At 40.3% G+C, this 19315-nt stretch overlaps 2 protein-coding genes across 5 annotated transcripts; both read right to left on the bottom strand.

Annotated features, from left to right (window-relative positions):
• Nucleotides 1-132: 132 nt before the first annotated feature.
• Nucleotides 133-3859, bottom strand: LOC116305678 (uncharacterized). 3 transcript variants are annotated; one of them, XM_031715653.2, is made up of 5 exons: nt 3642-3858; nt 3246-3305; nt 1791-1921; nt 1380-1561; nt 133-589 (listed from the first exon to the last, which is right to left on the bottom strand). In XM_031715653.2, the coding sequence occupies exons 1-5, from the start codon at nt 3757-3759 to the stop codon at nt 322-324; spliced, it is 759 nt and encodes a 252-aa protein (XP_031571513.2). In that variant the 5' UTR covers nt 3760-3858; the 3' UTR covers nt 133-321. The 3 variants fall into 3 exon arrangements, with proteins under 3 accessions (XP_031571513.2, XP_031571506.2, XP_031571521.2); XM_031715646.2 differs by having other exon boundaries at nt 1791-1924; nt 3642-3856; XM_031715661.2 differs by lacking the exon at nt 3246-3305 and having other exon boundaries at nt 1791-1924; nt 3642-3859.
• A 10538-nt stretch (nt 3860-14397) lies between these two features.
• Nucleotides 14398-19313, bottom strand: LOC116302906 (uncharacterized). 2 transcript variants are annotated; one of them, XM_089027322.1, is made up of 5 exons: nt 19098-19312; nt 17778-17837; nt 16195-16322; nt 15581-15762; nt 14398-14794 (listed from the first exon to the last, which is right to left on the bottom strand). In XM_089027322.1, the coding sequence occupies exons 1-5, from the start codon at nt 19210-19212 to the stop codon at nt 14527-14529; spliced, it is 753 nt and encodes a 250-aa protein (XP_088883448.1). In that variant the 5' UTR covers nt 19213-19312; the 3' UTR covers nt 14398-14526. The 2 variants fall into 2 exon arrangements, with proteins under 2 accessions (XP_088883448.1, XP_088883449.1); XM_089027323.1 differs by lacking the exon at nt 17778-17837 and having other exon boundaries at nt 19098-19313.
• Nucleotides 19314-19315: the final 2 nt, after the last annotated feature.

The raw sequence follows: 19315 nt of genomic DNA, 5'->3' as shown, positions 1-19315 counted from the left end.
TGTTTTGTTTTTGTTTTTGTTTTGTTTTTTTGTCACACATTAGCCCTGGACACGTTTCTGGTCTACCAATATTGCAGAAAAATAGAAACTTAATGAAATGGGGAATGTTTCACTTGGAAGCTTCACTTTACATTACTTGTATCCCTGCATCACTTTATTCGATATTTAATTTAACTTTACATTTATACCCCTTTCTTCAACATGTTTTTTCTTTAAATGTTGCATTTTTAATCTTATATATTTAATCTTTATTAACTAACTTTCTTGAGATAAGTGGTTGTTTTTTGTTTTTTGTTTTTTTGAGAGAGAGATCCTTAAACCTTACAAGCGTTTGAAAATCTGGAAGCCAAACAAATTGCCTTTATAAGCGCAAGACGTTTTAGTGTTAGAGCTACACGACCGGGCATAGAGGTAGGACCCGCTAAAGTACAGCCAGTAACTAGAGCTATAGTACGGGTAGCGGAAGCCTACAGTGTCGCCGTACTGTATCGGGTCTTGTCCGTCTACGGCGTTACGAGAAAAGATCTGGAAGGTCAGATAAGAGTAGACGAACGCGTTGTTCCCCTTGAATTTGCTTTCGCTGACGCACCTAGAAAAAAAGATTGTTGAAATCAGTAAAAGATGAAATCTGATTCACATTGGGCTACCTGTGTCCCTTCTCACGCGTAAGTGAATGCAGCCCTTAGGGCCACCCCTAAATCTACCTTGAATCTACCTGTGCACTATGAGATACGTTTAGCATCGGGTTTTATCACCACTAATCACTAGGGATCAGGCCCAGAAACGCCCGCAAACGCGGAGAAACACTCGACATTCGTGATTTTTATGTTATTTATTTAAATCTTTATTTTGCGAGGGTAACAATTAACCCTTCAGTTATCTAACTTACGGCCCTTGAAAACGAAAAGTAAAAACTGTGAAACTTGAAGCAACTATACGATGCAACTATAAACAAAAAAAAACTAGGTGGAAAATGGACATAATATAGGAATAAGTATATACGATAATTAGAGTGTAAACAATATAACCGTGGAGCTTTAGCGATACCAAATGGTTCAATTTTATGCAAATTCTATTGTTTTCTATCAGTGTTTAATTAGCACTATTTTGAACTATTTACTAATTAGTGTTGTGTTTAACGGATTAATTGTTTGCACTTTATTTGGTGACACATTTATGTCAGTTTTATGAAGTTAGAACAATACGGCGGCTCTTCCAGCAAAATAACTTCGCAATGACGCCTTTCTAAATGGCAAAATTTTGGCGGGAAACGCCTGACCTACAGTTTGAGGTCTGCAGTTGGATTCCTAACAAGGACGTCGTGCTAAACGTCATTTTTGGTGACTGACTTTATTGCAATAAGTAAATAAAAAACTTACGTGGCCGAGTTGCATTTGGTCGAGGTAGAAGAAAAGCACCTGAGACGGCAAGTGGCTCCTCTCCTGTATGGTGCAAGTGTGACGTAATCTCCGCTGAGGATCGTCTGTCCGTCATTCTTGTTGACTCCCCGGATGTAGAACTGCTCATACGTACAGGAGGACCATTTGCTGGAGGTCATTATCTGAAAAGAGTCAAGATATTTCAAATTTTATTTAGGAAAACCTCCCTTTGCTTAATTAAACCAACGCCGGACAAGAAATACGTGGTTGTTATGAAGTTCCTGGGGTCATAACAACGTACCATCATGCTAACAGCTTTTCTGTCAGAAATTTCGTTTAATTTTGGCAAACTTTTATATAAAGGCTCTAGTCAACATTTAATAAAATTTCTACGGTTTTCGTATACAATACCTTGTCTCCAGGACATGTTGAATGATAACAGTAGCTTGATGAGGAGCACTTTATCCACCTGGTCGAGTAGCTACTGTACATCACTCGTAGAGCGATACGGTCACCGCTGTGAATTACAGGATAACGACGCCCTCCTGGGTAATTAGAAAATGAAAAACAATGATGCGTTTACCGATAGAAAACCAGAATAAAAAGTTCTTATTACAAGCAGTACCACAATGAACGCTCAGAGCGTTTTTTTTAGATTAACTGACAAATTTATGCGAGACACGTAGAACTGGGATAGCTGAAGCCGTAAATAGACCTTATTCGTGGTGTGACAATGTTATCCCAATTCAGCGTGACGAACCTCCAGGGGATTCATTTACTTTTGTTTTTACTCTTCGAAAAATTCATGAGTATTCCAAAGACGAGTTTCAACGCAATAGCTCTTCATTCCCCCAGAGGTTTGTCACGCTAAATTGGGAAAACATTGTCACACCACGAATAAGGTCTATTATAAGCTTTCTAATTGGCTGAATTATAGGAAGACAATTAAAAGCTACATAATTAAATGTTACTGCATGTCGTATCGTGTACGTGCTGTAAAATCAGTACCATACGTTTCCCACTTGTACGATAACCATTCTTATGGACTATGATGCTGTAAGTATAGGTTAGCTATTAATCTCGGCTAAGGCATTTGTGAGCGAAATGTTTAGCTCTAAAGACCTTAATGCGCGTAACCTAACTAATATAATATAAAGTTATTTTAAAAAAAGGTTGATGAATGTTCTTTTGCACGTTGTATATTAAGCCCGAATTGTATTATCGAAGATTTGAATATCAGTGAAAGGTCACAATAGGGTGCCATTGGGGGGTATACCCAATTGTCATTTAACTACTAATTTTTCGGCCGAAAGCGGTCAGTTAATTGTGACCAATTTTACGAGCGCTGGTCATAATATCATGACCAAAATAATGAAACTCAGTTAACTGTAACTACTTATCTTAGCTTAATTTGTCTTTTGACTACAATTTTTTTGACCAATTGTCAGTTAACTATACTAACACCATTGGCACCCTCTCATAACGATATGAAATTTTCCTAAACTTTGCATATGCGCAATTTTCTTCACGCGCATTTTCTGGTAAATTTTCTTCCGTGCGCTAACATTTCATATGAATGTAATAAATTTCAAGCTTAGAAAGCAACAGGCAAAATGCAACTTGCAAAATAATGTTAACCTTTTTTTAAAATAGCTGTATATTGAGCGAAACTTGGAGCAAATCTTTCGCAGTACATTCATTTATGGTAAAATATTGCTGGAAAAATTCAAATATTACGGAAAAATAGAATTTATGAATTCAAGGGGGAATAAATTATGTTTTGAAGAAGGAAAAAAGACAGAAAATTTTAATTTAAAAAATAAAGACATAAGTTAATAAATATAGTAAATAAGCAAATTGATTTACCGTTGGAAAGACCAGCCCAAACTCGCTCTTGCGGCTCTAAAAACCGGATGTGGGTGTTTCCTAGCAACGTTAACACATGCATCTTATATATATATTGCAAAGCACTATTTTAAACCAGTGAAAAGGAAAGGAAAGGAAAAGAAAGGAAAGGAAAGGAAAGGAAAAGAAAGGAAAGCAAAGGAAAGGAAAAGAAAGGAAAGGAAAGGAAAGGAAAGAAAAGGAAAGGAAAGGAAAGGAAAGGAAAGGAAAGGAAAGGAAAGGAAAGGAAAGGTAAGGTAAGGTAAGGAATGAAAAAGAAGAAACAAAGAAAGGAGAGAAAGAAAGACAAGAGACATAGAAAGGAAAGGGCGAGAGTAAGCGAGAAAGAAGGAATTCAATTATATCTTTCTGCACTACCTTTAAGATCCAAATAGGTGTTAGTCAGTTTAACACTCGCCACAGCTTCGATCTTCAGAGCTGTCTCCAGGAAAACGAGAACAAAGAAGAATGAAACAAAAAACTTCTTCCCAAACATCTTAATTAATAGTGGTGCTTCCTCTGAAACTTATATCACAAAGCAGCTAACAGACAAAAAAAATATATATATATATAACTTGTGCGATCTATTTGATAAACGACGAACCGAAGTCTGATCAACAGCATTGGAGGTAGCTGTATTTATGCTATCGAACCTTAAGTTTTTACCTCTAATTTATTCATTAATTTTTCAATGATGATTAAATATAGATTGCGGTATTTTTTAGTACCTTTTGTACCTTTTGCACAAACGTGTTATTTCTTAAAGGTTCTTGTTAACCCCTTCGTTTTTTTACTGCATGCTGTGATTGCGGGGGTACATCTTCGCTTCGCTCGATGCTCCAGAATACTAAACTTTTTTTCTTGACAAGTTGACAAATTTCTTTTCAGTAATTCACTATACCTCTGCTTCAAAGTTTTCCAAAAACTAAAGACAGATATATCCCAAATGTTTATTGAAAGATTCAGTAAATCTACTCTCGGCTGAAAATCAGAAAATTCAGCCAGAAGTTAAATTTGATAGGTGTGAAGCGGCCATCTTGAAACAAAATTCAAATTAACGTGGAATCAAAACTCCTAATTTACATATCGAATAATCGAGAGCATGGTTACAGTGTTATACTCTTCAACCCCCTTTACACATATTTTCTGGATCCTGATATTTTTGTCAAACTATAACTTTCTTTTTCTTTGCATGCACTAAACCGCCCGCTCCTCTATCACATCAGCTGTTTCAAAATAATTTCAATTTTGCTTTATTATATTCTACGTTATTATTGTCTACCTCGCAGATGAATAAACCATTTTCAATAACTTGATCATCACGTTTGATATTCTACCTCAGTCCTACAGAGACAAGGGGGAAAAAGAGTGTTCCCCAGAGACCAGCCCGTTTGAATTCGAAATTTTTGATATTGCATATCCGTAAAGTTTGGACTGAGTAGAATTGGCGTTGGGAAAATTGTATTTCAATAGACCTATCTCCAATTCGCTTGACTGACCACGAAACAATGGTTTGAAGTCGAGATTAGAACCATATCCTCATACTATTCATTTAAAGAAGAACTATAAAATAAATCTTTTGAACTTGCCATGGTTACAAATTCACTAATCTGTATCAAAATTAATTATTTAATAGAGTGCTTACACTAAATCCGTGAAACAAATACTATTTTTTAGCACTAAATAGTGATGATTAAACAATAGAAAACAAAGGATTCTGTATGAAATAGTACTAATTAGTACTATTTAATGTTCACGGTTTTAGTGCGTGCACTCTAACTTATTTATTTCTCGTTTACCATAATGAAATGTTCTTTATTTATTATATAAAGAACAACTATTCTTAGCTCCAAAGCTCTTATGAATATTTATAAGACTTCGCATTTGAGACTTCCATCTTACCTATCCAGTGCAGTGGTCAGCTCGAAAGCTATGCTTCTTTTGACCACTACACACTTTTTCATATAATTGACATCATCTTTAATTAGTTGTTTTTTTTAAATATCTGTCATTAATCTTTTCTTATTCTGTAACTTCTTTTGTTAAAAGTGTAAATAAACTGAACTTGAACTTGAGCTTGGATTGAACTTGATTCTTTTATTTATCAAGTTCAACCTCCATTTGAAACCATTGTTTCGTGATCAGTCAAGCGAATTCGGGATAGCTCTATATATTATAACATTTCTATATTAAATGAGAAAAATTAATCTTCAAATTCATATATTTGCAACATGCACCTACTCTATAGATATACAGTCAATGTCATTAACGTTGTCCACCGAAAAAAGACATTTACACATTTAGACATTTAGACTAAAAGAAATATCACGTGTTTCATTATGTATTCTTTGCCTCGTCTGCGCCAGCCTGAACTTTAAATGTAAAATTCAACTCGTGAATCGAAAATCCAGAATGCCCCGACCATTTAATGTGGTTAAATGTAATTTAGGCTAAGTTAGACTCGAGGTCAATGACATCTCGCAGTAGCGTTGTCCGGACGCATACCGCTATCTCCGCTGTCAACGCATTTATTACCTCACGCGATCGTTGATCGACTCAGCTAGCAAGTTGTTTATAGCATGTCGCAATCTATTCTAGTCGATCTCTGTGGCCTGTATGAGATATGGATCATAGCTATCATTACGAAATTCGATAAGACGCTACACACGTGATCACGCTAGCTTAATGCCAACCACGCGAACCTTTATTCGCCATCGCTATCTATCGCTAGCACTTGCTATACGACGCTATTACGCTATTACGCTATTACGCTACAACACGAGTTTAATTTAATTTTTCATCATGCCACCGAAACGTTCGCTGACAAACCTCAACGAAGAGGTTCCTGAACGAAATCCGCTCAGCAGCACTCCGCAATCAACGTCCACCGTGACACTCTCACAGGAATACCGACGGGAGCTCGTGGACGAAGTAGTCAGGGCTGTTCTTGCCGCTACACAGCAAACGGCCATCTCGCAATCGCCTGCAGCAACGACAAGCCAACCAGTATTGCCACTGCAGTCAACAGCCCAGGACACACCAGGTACGTCCAATGTGTTAGTACCAAATTTTGTAAACACGTTCTCGCTCGCGAGCGTAAATACAACTAGTACCGCTAGCATAGTGACTTTGCCTATCCCGCAAGCTCGTTCGCTAGGAGCTGTTGGCGGTCCTCCCAGCTCAACGACTACGGTTTTATCTGGCTCCCTCACGTCGTCAAAGACCTTCGCAACGCCAGCAGTTGTTCAGCCCTTTGTTATTGGACCTGGTGCTTCTCCGGTCCCGGCCAAATTAGTCACGCATATCGTTAGCGGGAAGTTCCTTGATTTAGGCGAGCTAATCCCGTCCAATTTGGTCGAGGCGGCAACCGAGCCACAAGTGTTCCTCGACGGCCATATTGTTTTGACTGCTGGGCCTAAGCGTAATAAACGCAAGATCGAGGACATAGTTACATGGATTGAGACATTCACTAGCTACGCCCTGGTTATGTCTGAGTACTTCCCCCACCGCTGGAAGGATCTATCGCTTTATAAGCTGCTCATCATACGCACGTACAGGCAGTTCGGCGGTAAAGCTTGGCTGAATTATGATAAGGCCTTTCGGGAGCACGCGGCCGCGACTAGCCTTACCAACTGGGCTAACATCGACACGCAGTTGTATAGCTTCTACACGGCTGGTCCAGCGCATCGTGCTAGCTTTTCCCACAATGGCGATGAGGAGCAACCAAGGGGTTCAAACAGCAGTGGTGTCATCTGTCGTTCATGGAACAAAGGGCAATGTTCCTCGCGCTTCTCCTTGTGCCGTTTTGCCCACAAATGCTCTTCGTGTGCTGGTCGTCACCGCCTCGTAGAGTGCCCGGAATTTTTCAAAGAAAAAACTGAGACGGAGCGAAAACGACGAACTCCGTCTCCCGAGCTTTCAGCAGATAAATTGAAAACTAAAAGACGCTAGCTTTCAAAAAGTTTTTTATATCATGCTTTGTTAGTCATTATTTTGTTTATCGGTCATGGGTAACTCATGTTTATGTTATACCTATCAAGTTTATTAGCTCTTAGTTATCATGCTACACTGCCGTGACCAGAATTGCCTTTCTGGAGTCTTATATTTGATACTACTGTGCGTCTTAAAAAATTCCCATAGCGTGCCGTTTCTTGGCATGCATTCTGTTCCGTGCTATCGGTTCGTGGTCCGAGGCGTTGTTTGCATATTTGTTCTTGCTATGTTGACACGTCACGTCACTTCATTTAGCGCTACTTAACATGTCTCCTGTCAGTTCGTTTATCTCAACGAGACAGCGCGACGCGCCGTGACATTTTAGCTCTTATCTCCTGATGGCTCAGGTCATCGGCACGCCATAATCTACGCTCTGGGCTGATGTTTATTTACTCTTACTTCGCGGCTAATCGGCTTTGTAATGTTCACATTAATTGTATAATTCATTCAAAGTCTTTGTACCATCTGTTGTGTGACTTTGCGTATTCATTTCAGCGTTGTGTGGCCTCCCTTCTGTCTCCGAGGTTACCCCTCTCCGTGTGGATTGCTTTGCAAGGGAGTTAAAATTACACCCTGACCCCGTCAAGGTGGCATACGTTTTAGATGGCATCCATGATGGCTTCCACATCGGCTTTCAGCACTCGATGAAGCTCAAATTGGCCAAAAACAACAAACAATCCGCCATGCAAAACCCAGTGGTGATTGATTGCTATCTTCAAAATGAAATCCTTCGGGGTAGGGTTGCAGGGCCCTTCGTTCATCCTCCATTGCCTAACTTGCAGATCAGCAGTTTTGGAGTAATTCCCAAGCGCGGGCAGCCGGGTAAATGGAGGCTGATAGTCGATTTATCATCGCCCAGGGGGTATAGCGTTAACGATGGGATCAACCGTGAGGAATTTACGTTGCAGTACGTCACAGTCGACGAAATAGTCAAAATGGTGTCCAAATTAGGCGTCGGTGCAATGATGGCTAAGTTTGATGTCGAATCAGCATATCGTAATATCCACATCCATCCATCCGACAGACATTTATTAGGCATGCGGTGGAAAGACAAATACTTTGTAGATCTTGCGCTACCTTCTGGCCTTCGCTCAGCTCCATTTATATTCAATTCGGTGGCCGCTATGGTGGAATGGATTCTAGCTAACAATTATGCAGTTTCACACTTAGTCCATTATTTAGATGATTTTGTCATGGCGGGGCCCCCATGCTCGGACGCATGCGCACACAATCTCACCACATCGGTACGGTTGTGCGAAGACCTTGGCCTCCCCCTACATCCGGACAAATGTATCGGACCTGCTTCGACTCTAGTAGTCTTAGGAATCGAATTAGATTCAATTAATCAAATTGCTCGTTTGCCTGCAGACAAACTCTCGAACCTGCAGCAGCTGATAACCAGGTGGCGGTCGCGCCGACACGGCAACAAGCGCGAGCTTGAGTCGCTAATAGGCCACCTTCACCACGCTGCCAAAGTGGTGTGGCCCGGACGCACCTTCATCAGACGCCTAATTGATCTGCTTCGCTGCTTTCGCAACCCGGCGCATCCCATCCGACTCAACGTGGAGTTCCGTCGCGATCTGGAATGGTGGTACCAGTTTCTCTACTCCTGGAACGGGGTAAGCTTCTGGCTTTACCCCGGCATCCCAGTCGTACATGACATAGAGGTGATATCTGATGCCTCGGGAGCAATAGGCTATGGGGCGTTCTACAATCAGGCGTGGTTCAACGGTCGGTGGCGTGCGACACAGAAAACAGAATCCATTGCGTACAAAGAACTCTTTCCTATTGTACTAGCGGCCCATGTGTGGGGGCACGAATGGTCGAGACGACTCGTGCTCTTCCGCTCAGACAATGAAGCAGTAGTGGCCATCCTGAACCAAAGAACATCAAAAGTTCCAGCTCTTATGCGGCTCCTCCGAAGCCTTCTGTACGCAGCAGCTCGGTTTAGCTTTACATTCTCATCCGAGCATATCCCCGGAATCGATAATTCGATTGCTGATGCATTGTCTCGCTTTAATTGGCAGGAATTCAGACGGGCAGCACCTTCAGCGCAGCTACAAGCTACGCCACTGCCAACACATCTCATCGCACAATTAACCGGTCCCTACTAGACAGCCAATGCCAGGAACTTCTACTCAACGGCCTCGCACCAACTACACGTCGTACGTACGCGTCAGCCCAAAGGAGGTTCGTCGACTTTTGCAATCAGCTTGGCTCAGTGACGTGCCCCACGGACGAAAGCACTCTTTGCCTTTTTATCACACATTTGTCACAGTCTATACAGCACAAATCCATTAAAGTCTATTTGTCTGCCATTCGATCCCTCCACATTGAACAGGGTTTCGCCGATCCACTGACGAACTGCCACAGGCTTCAGCAGGTCTTCCGCGGAATAAAACGCGCACAGGGTTCGGCATCCTCGCAACGCCTGCCCATCACCGACTCGCTCATGCTTCACATACACAATGCCCTCGACCTGGCAACTTTTGACCACATCATGTTTTGGGCTGCCTGCACACTGGCCTACTTCGGTTTTTTGAGATCCGCCGAACTTACAGTTCCCCTTATTTCAAAGTTCGACTCTGCCATCCATTTACAAGTTTCTGATTTGGCCTTCGACAAGTTAGACCGACCCTCCTGTCTCCGAATATGGATAAAAGCATCTAAGACGGATCCCTTCCGAGAAGGCTGTCACGTGCACATCGGCTTAGGCACTTGGCCACTATGTGCGGTCTCAGCGATGAGTGCCTATCTGCACAAGAGAGGTAATTGCCAAGGTCCTCTGTTCATGCTTCAAAATGGCCAATCCTTATCGCGCGAGCTGCTGTCCTCCTGGCTAAAACGCATATTTGCAGCAGCCGGTATACCAGGCAATTTCTCTAGCCACAGCTTTCGAATCGGTGCGGCTACAGTCGCTGCTCGCAATGGCGTCCCCGACCATCTCATCCAAGCACTAGGCCGCTGGACCAGTACCGCCTATTTGTCTTACATCAGAACTCCTGCCGAAGCGCTAGCCAAAGTAACGCAACAGTTGTCATAAACTTCTATACGACAGCAATGATAGATGAGATTAACAATTAAAAGAAAACTGTTTAACCTGCTGCTTATGTGTCTTGTTCGTTGTTGCGCTCTCTCCTGTTTGTTGCCAGTTCCTGAGCTTGGTGCTTGGTGCACTTCGGTGGGGAGGTCCTGGTTCCCTGTCCCTCTCCTCCAAGCACCTTGGAGAATCCATTGGGTGGTGACAGGGTGACCATGGTTACCGCTAATTTGTGCCTGGCTCCGCCCATCCCACCGAATATGCACCTAACGCCAAGCTCATCATTAACGATGAGTTTAAATGTGGTTAAATGTAATTTAGGCTAAGTTAGACTCGAGGTCAATGACATCTCGCAGTAGCGTTGTCCGGACGCATACCGCTATCTCCGCTGTCAACGCATTTATTACCTCACGCGATCGTTGATCGACTCAGCTAGCAAGTTGTTTATAGCATGTCGCAATCTATTCTAGTCGATCTCTGTGGCCTGTATGAGATATGGATCATAGCTATCATTACGAAATTCGATAAGACGCTACACACGTGATCACGCTAGCTTAATGCCAACCACGCGAACCTTTATTCGCCATCGCTATCTATCGCTAGCACTTGCTATACGACGCTATTACGCTATTACGCTATTACGCTACAACACGAGTTTAATTTCCCGCCCGCCATCCCTACCACTGGTACAGGTAAGTAGAGGTAAGTATTCCATTGACTGATCGCGGTCAATGTGACAGGTGTTCGGTGGGTGGTGACAGGGTGACCATGGTTACCGCTAATTTGTGCCTGGCTCCGCCCATCCCACCGAATATGCACCTAACGCCAAGCTCATCATTAACGATGAGTTTAAGTGAGGATTTAAGATGGAGAGTTGTACTAATTTCAGCGTTTGTTTTATGCCGGAACCTTCGAGGAAACAAGTGATATTTCTTTTAGTCTAAATGCCTAAATGTATAAATGTCTAAATGTCTTTTTTCGGTGAACAACGTTAATGACATTGACTGTATACTGAAGAAATACTTTTAATGACGACTGTTGTGGTCCCCCTGTAGTTTCTCAAGGCTTGCAACGGCCCCTCTATTGTGAAATACAGATCAACACTGAACTACAGTGCCAGTGTTCACTCGAGTCAAAACCGGAAGAACTATCTTTTAACTTTGTATGTTTCGTTGTTTTGCTATGTAAGTCGTTTTTTGGTTCAATTCTCTCATTAATTTGTTTCAAGGATTTTTCTACGGGCTTTTTGTTTTCCTCCCTCCGCAAAAACCAACTTCTAACCTATGACCAATTTGATAGAATGTAGCCCCAAGTTTGCTAGTCACTAGTTATGAAGTGTACTAGCCTCGAAAACTAGAAATAGATTGGGATAACCTCTTTCACCTCCTTTCACAATTTTTCATGTCTTTTTTTCTTCTTCTTTTTTTCTGTATACAAGGTGATGAATTGTGAATAAACCATTATTTATTTATTTAGAGAGTTTTAGATTTACGTTCAAGGCAAACGTAAAACGTCAGTTGAGCAGTAAAAAAATATTTTAAATTACTGAAAAAGAATCGCAAAAAAGTCCAAGTACTAGAAAAACAAAAGAGTATTTGCGCTTGGTGAGAAGGTTTGTAAAAGGTAAAGTAAAATAGAGGAAAACGATGAAAATGTGGTCACGTTTGCCGTTTGCGGGGAGAAAAAAAAGTCAATCTAAAACTCTCTATTATCTATTTATATTATTCTCTCATGACACGTCCTTGTGATATTTTTCATTCAATGCCTGGGAATGAACTTCAACATAGATTTAATCTACATCAGTATGATTTTAGACTTGAATATAGAGTTTCTCGAACTGTGATTGGTATGACTAAAGCTACGTCTACACTATGCCGGATAAATTTGAATCCGAATTTCTATCTATTCGGTTAGGCCTACCGTCCACACTAGTCCGGGCGAATCCGAAAGCGAATTTTTCGAATACGGTCTCCAGAGTGTAACAATTTGAAAACGCCGGCTAGCCATATTAGTGTGGACGGAAAACTTTTTTTTCGGTTTCGGTTTGATAATTCAGATTCAAATTTATCCGGCATAGTTTGGACGGGACCTAAAAGACTCGCGGCTCGGTAAATATTCCACCGATCATCACTTTGCTTTTGGCGAATAATTGTTAAATATAATAGACGAAGTTAATTTATATCATTTTCTATTCAAGCTTTGTTTAAATCTCAGTTGGCCTACGGCATGGGCTCGTATGATTATGCATGTATATCTAATATAGCCAAAACACCCGCACCACGGATCGCTAAATTAACATTATCCTTAACATGAAAATTTTCGGAAAGTTAATAATCTTCTAGAAGTTTTCTCTTTTCCCCGTCCTATCGGCATTGTGCCGACAAACGACACACAGTTCGTTAATAGGTAGTTAATGGTTATCTTTAATAGTTCTCTAATAGGCATTTAATAATAATAATTATTATTATTATTGTTATTGTTATTATTATAAATTTAATTCTTGTACAGGTCATTACACTAAGTCTCAATGGTCTGTACAACCTATATACAAATTAAAATGAAAATATCACTAGATAGACAATTTAGTTAAACAAAAACAACAAAAAAAAAAACAAAAAAACAAAAAAACAAAAACAAACAAAAAAACAAAAAAACAAAAAACAAAAACAAAAACAGAAAAAACAAAAACAAAAACGTTTGCAAATATGCAGTGAAACACAGCTCAACCACCATGATGTTAGGTCCGCGGCTTACATTGCCTTGCATCTTTCACTTCAATTCCTCTGAGGGATTCCTATCAGAAAAAGTCGTTTTCCAAAATATTGTGCAATAACGTCTTTCAAAGTTTCAAAATTTATAAAAAATTAATGATTAATTAATTAAATCCCTAATTTGTTATGTCAGTATTACATGCATGAGCCTAAAACACTTTGGCAGGAGTTTGTTTTGACTTAAAATGAAAATATGGTCAATCACCTAGGCTTAATGGGACTGAAGTACAGTCCGCAATCAAGAACTATAAGTGAATATCGTGGCAGTATGAATATGACCAAGACTTTATTCTTCACTTGACTCTGAAGATGACTTCCGCTCAGGTTGTCGAAACATCAGTCCAATCAAACAGTCCTTCTTAGGACCACATCCACCCGGATGATCATAATACAAATATTGTTACTTCAATAAACATTCATTCACCTGGGTTCAGACCATTCTATACAACAAGAACTACTAGTGGCAACAAGGATTCCTCTTCCTCCAGTCTTATTTATTAATATAGGTCATCTGCTAGGGACACTCGTGTTTTAAAGATCACATAATTTGTTTTGATGTTGCATGGTTGGTTAACCAGGACCATACTTCCAGACATCAAGTGCTGAACCGTCGAATGGACTTACGGCTACGCTGGAGATTTCGGCCCCAACACCGCTATCCCGGGAGGAATTACAGACTGATCAGGAAGCTCGGCCAAAGCCTAAGAGAAATGCTAGTCGGCCCCTAAACCATAGATGATTAATCCCTTGGTATGACCAGCAAACCCAGTGTCATTGGAAAAAAGTAAAGTATCTATATTTAACGTCGGTAGTTCCTTCATTTGAAGTTCAACTGCTATCAATGGAAGCCGACTGTGCGCACTTTACCCCCTCTCTCCATCAGTGCTATGAAGACTAAGCAGTCATGGATACTTCTTTCCATGTGGAATGTATTTTGAAAAAGACATTCAAGAATCAGCTAGAGGTAAAAACTGAATATCTTTTTTAAAATAATTACCCAAGGTACCTGACAGGGTGTATTTAGAAGAGGAAAAATTTAAAATATGTACACCAAGTATGCGCATGCGCGTATAAGTATTACAACCAACCATGTAATCTTCAGGGCTCTGTGTATATACCTATCTAAAAAAACGTAGCTGATCAGAAATCTGAAACAATTCACCAGCTCTGGTTTTCGCTCACTGGTGGTGTGAAATTTTAGATTTCCTACCGATTTTTTATAGATTTTTTTAATTTTTTAATCTTTTATTTTTGTATATCGAGAAGCCGTTAATATTGTTCTTTTATGTCAATTATTATAATGAAATTCCTTATCGACAAATATAAACAATTTTTAAAATCAATAGACTTAATTTTAATGGATATTAATTAATAGATTAATTACATTTCATTCTTACTTAAGTTTATGGGTAACAAATTAATTCCTCGCATATTGAGTGAAGTTTCACAAGGGTTGATTTTACAAAGGTTTGAAAATCTGGAAGCCAAACAAATTGCCTTTATAAGCGCAAGAAGTTTTAGTGTTAGAGCTGCACGATCGGGCATAGAGGTAGGACCCGCTAAAGTACAGCCAGTAACTAGGGTTATAGTACGGGTAGCGGAAGCCTACAGTGTCGCCGTACTGTATCGGGTCTTGCCCGTCTACGCTGTTACGAGAGAAGATCTGGAAGGTCAGAAACGAGTAGACGAACGCGTTGTTCCCCTTGAAGTAGCTTTCGCTGACGCACCTAGAAAAAAAGATTGTTGAAATCATTAAGAGACGAAATCTGATTCACAATGGGCTACCTGTGTCCCTTCACACGTGTAAGTGAATCCAAGTCAGTGGGAATCGTCCCCATAATTAGGGCCCTTAGGGCACCCCAAAATCTGCTTATGGCAGAGGTTAGAGGCGAATGCACTATGAGAGACCTTTAGTACAGGGTTTATCACTAGGGATAAGGCCCAAAGACAAGCCCGCAAACATGGAGAAACGGGGGGGGGGGGGGGGGGGGACATGGAGAAATGGGGGGGGGGGGACTCTCTTGAAAAGTGGGTAGGGGGGCTCGACGGACCTTTTAGGGTCGAAAATGAGACCTCGCGTACCTTTTAGGGTCTCCGGCTGACTTCGTACCTTTTAGGGTCAGATTTGTTCGTTTTGAAAAATGTCAAAAGTCATACAAGAATATAATGGTTGGAAACGTTGTCATTTTAAATGTGGTCGTACCTTTTAGGGTCTGAAATCAGCATCTCAGTTAATTTATGCTCGTCCGTCGAGCCCCCCTACCCACTTTTCAAGAGAGTCCCCCCCCCCCCCCCCCCCTTCCCCTGGGCATGGAGAAACACTCGGCATCAATGGCGTTCAATATGGCGGCTCTTCAAGCAACAACTTCGCTATGATGCCTTGCTAAACGTCAAACGTTTGACTGGAAACACCTGACTATACATTTTGAGGTAGTGCCGTGCCGTGCTAAACGTCTCTATTCTTGGCGTTTTTGGTGACTGACTTTATTGCAATAAGTAAAAAATAAACTTACGTGGCCGAGTTGCATTTGGTCGAGGTAGAAGAAAAGCACCTGAGACGACAAGTGGCTCCTCTCTTGTACGGCGCAAGTGTGACGTAATCTCCGCTGAGGATCGTCTGTCCGTCATTCTTGTTGACTCCCCGGATGTAGAACTGCTCATACGTACAGGAGGACCATTTGGTGGAGGGCATTATCTGAAAAAGAGTCAAGATATTTCAAACTCTAGTCTATCTATAGAAAAACCTCCCTTTGCTTAAACCAACGGACAAGAAATACGTGTCTCCACTTTAAGTTCCTGAAGTCATATTATACAAATGATAAAATAAATGATAATGATTTATATAGCCCCATTTCTATATAGATATAATCAAAGGCGCTTTACATGAGTTGTAAAGGTCAGATTGCTATCGGGTTGGTGTAGGCACTGAGGGTGGTCACTGCCAGGGTTTTCTTTACGTCAACAGTGGTTCTTTTACGTCCCTCCGATGTAGGTTAAGTAACGATGAAGTATGGAGAGACGGGACCGCTATTTAAAGTGGTCAACCAGCAAGTTAACAGTTTTTCATAGAGTTGTTTTTTGAAAAATTGAACGCTTAAAGTATTCATAAAATTTGAAATGACAATACCTTGTCTCCAGGACATGATGAATAATAGCAGTAGCTTGAGTAGCATCTTATCCACCTGGTCGAGTAGCTACTGTACATCACTCGTAGAGCGATACGGTCACCGCTGTGAATAACAGGATAACGACGACCTAATCCACGAATTAAGAAGATTATCGATTAAGGAGTTTGTAATGGAGTCATTTCGGTGTTCAGTTTATGTGTTCTATATTCTTGGGGAGAGGGGAGACGTGAGAGGGGAGAGGGTGGCAGTCCTATATATAGAAAGGCGGGGATGCTTGTCGTACCTCTTAGGGTTCAAGATCTGCAATTTAGTACCTCTTAGGGTGACACAAATCTAAAATCTAAATCTCCCTCGCAGCTGCTATTATAGTGTCGTTTATACGCGACGCTTTCTTGCGGCAGCGAGGGAGACTAAGCCAGTTCCTCTTTGGAAGATTTGTATATGATGACATCTGACTTTTTTTTTTTTTTTTTGTACTTTTACTGGATGTTTATTTCGAGATATCTCTGTCATTAAGATCATAGGTAATAGACCTTATTCGTGGTGTGACAATGGTTTCCCAATTCAGCGTGACGAACCTCCAGATGATTCATTTTCTTTTGTTTTTACTCTTCGAAAAATTAATGAGTATCTCAAAGGATACGAAAGGAATAACGATGATATCCCGACGAGTTTTAAAACAATAGCTCTTCATTCCCCCAGAGGTTTGTCACGCTGAATTGGGAAAACATTGTCACACAACGAATAAGGTCTATTGGTACCTCTTGCAGGGGTTGAAAATTATTAGTTCTTATGCCCACGCGGACAGGACTCAGGTACCCCCCCCCCCCCCCCCCCCCAGCGGGATTCTTGCTAGTTTCTAATGCCTGTTTTGGTGTTCAGTTTGTGATTTATATTCTTGCTAGAAAAAGAGATTGGTTTTCTAATGCTTGTTTTGCGAGTTTTCATATCTAATGATTTCTTATGTTATCGATATTCTCGCTAGAAAAAGATAGGATTTTTTTAAATACCTGCATTGATATTCCTTAATAAAGCTTACTTACTCGTCATATCAGATTTTAGACAACTCGTGACACTGTATGCATAGTGTACTTCGAAGGTGAAGGGTTTAGGGAAGCAAGATGTAGGTTTTGACAATGACTGAATGAGGCGAAGCAAGGTTTTTGATAAAATACTCCATGTTGCTCATGGTTTGCCTCAATTTTGTGCAGAATATATAATAATATCTATGTGTTCCAGTGAAGGTCCGTGAAATTTCAAAGTGTTCATTGTATTGTTGAAGTTGTGCATTATTTATTTTGCCGTTGGTATTTGTGAATATTTAGTCACTGATACAAGGCTAATGATGTGTAAATGAGTCTGTAATCAAGAAACACAGCGGTAATTATTTGGAACTCGAACTGGTCTATTGATTGAATCTAAAATGCGGATGCTTATAGAAGAACGCTCATTTTAAAAATCATTTTTGTCATGGACCAATATGACTGCCAAGACCTCTGCTACTGAATAATGTGTATCAGTTTTGAAATCTAGGCGTGTTTGCAAGCACAATTTATAGGGGTGGATATTATAACAGATTTACCGTTGGAAAGACCAGCCCAAACTCGCTCTTGCGGCTCTAAAAACTGGATATGGGCGTTTCCTAGCAACAATATACAACACATTATATATCAATAGTCCTTTTCACAGTTCCCTGTGCCATCTTGAAAGGTAGTCGTGCCTTTGCATCGAAGGGAGACGAGCGGTGAGCTTGCAGTGATAAAGACCTTTATATATTTTAACACCTTGGACAGTTATTCACATGTCTCTCTCATTGCAAACTCACCGTTCGTCTCGCTTCGATGCAAAGGCACGGCTACCTTTCAAGATGGCGCAGGGAACTGTGAAAAGGACTTTTGAAGAACTAAGATGATAATGTTAAAGAGTTGCTTGGCAAAAGAATCCATTCTCAGTCCATATTGATCTCAGTCATTGTTTGCATTAAGAGAGAATTCTTTTCGTATTCAAGCAGTGAGCGCCAAAAACTATTTTCTTGAAGAAATGCTGTTGTACAAGGCTAAAATCTTGCTATTCAGAAAGTTTAACTTGTTTGGATGTGGAGATGACCGATGAATGTGGAATCAAAGTGTTAACACAAAGCAAAAATTTTATTCGAAAATGAGGTTTAGGCCTTCATTTGCTTATTTCCCATACATTTTCTATAAAAAAAGCCTGACAAAGCAACATTCTAACACAAATGCAACAAAACATCTTTGTACGATTGAAAATACCGCTTCAAACAGGCATTTTATCATAGTACATCAGTTTCTAACTGTTAACAAAAGGTTTTGAGTGTTAACACAAAATGAAAATTGGGATCAAAACTCATACGAAGGTCTAATTTTTGGCGCTTTTTGCCATTATTACTCAGTATTGAAAAAAAATTCCTCTTAAATTAGAAATGTTACCATAAAAATAATAAATCTTGAATATCATTCAAACATGTTCATTCAAGAAAGAATAACAGAGAGAAAGGTAAGGAAAGAACAAAAAGAAAGTATAGGATATGATAAGATAAGATATGGTATGAAGAGAGAGACAGAAAATTGAAATAAGTAAAGATAGAGAAAGATAGAGAAAGAGATGAAAGGAAAAATCAAAAAGAAAGAGAAAAAAAGAAGAGGGGAAGAAAGGGGAAGTAAAGTACAAAAAAGGAGGAAGCACAAGAGCGATCGAAGTGATAAACGAACGAATTAAGAGAGAGAGAGAGAGAGAGAAGAAGAAGAAGAAGAAGAAGAAGAAGAAGAAGAAGAAGAAGAAGAAGAAGAAGAAGAAGAAGAAGAAGATTGGAACGAAAGATATAAAAATATAGAAAGAAAATATGAAAGAACTAAGAAGAGCTTCCACCCCAGTATTGCCTTACCTCGTAGATTCAAGTAGTTGTTTGCAACACTAACACTCGCAGCTGCTTCGATCTTCAGAGCTGTCTCCAGGAAAACTAGCAGTACGAAGAAAATCAAACACTTCTTCCCAATCATCTTGTAAACGGCTTTCTCAAGGCGAAACAAGGCTGGATTTCTATGTCTCTAACAAGTTCTCTAGAGTCCCTCAAAGTCTCTACAATGTGGCCAATTCATCCAA

Source organism: Actinia tenebrosa, unplaced genomic scaffold, assembly GCF_029948245.1.
Source record: "Actinia tenebrosa isolate PJP-AT-01 unplaced genomic scaffold, QUT_ActTen_1.0 PGA_scaffold11__36_contigs__length_13525064, whole genome shotgun sequence".
In the NCBI taxonomy this organism is placed as follows: domain Eukaryota; kingdom Metazoa; phylum Cnidaria; class Anthozoa; order Actiniaria; family Actiniidae; genus Actinia; species Actinia tenebrosa.
Note: the sequence above shows the minus strand (reverse complement) of the source record. Positions and strands in the feature narration are given on the sequence as shown.

Coding starts and splice junctions, on each gene's coding strand:
- LOC116305678 (XM_031715646.2), bottom strand. CDS start 3,759: ATGTTTGGGAAGAAGTTTTTTGTTTCATTCTTCTTTGTTCTCGTTTTC. Junction 1,562..1,790: donor CAACATGTCCTGGAGACAAG/GTATTGTATACG, acceptor GACTCTTTTCAG/ATAATGACCTCCAGCAAATG. Junction 590..1,379: donor ACCAAATGCAACTCGGCCAC/GTAAGTTTTTTA, acceptor CTTTTTTTCTAG/GTGCGTCAGCGAAAGCAAAT.
- LOC116302906 (XM_089027322.1), bottom strand. CDS start 19,212: ATGATTGGGAAGAAGTGTTTGATTTTCTTCGTACTGCTAGTTTTCCTG. Junction 17,838..19,097: donor CAACTACTTGAATCTACGAG/GTAAGGCAATAC, acceptor TATTGTTGCTAG/GAAACGCCCATATCCAGTTT. Junction 15,763..16,194: donor CATCATGTCCTGGAGACAAG/GTATTGTCATTT, acceptor ACTCTTTTTCAG/ATAATGCCCTCCACCAAATG.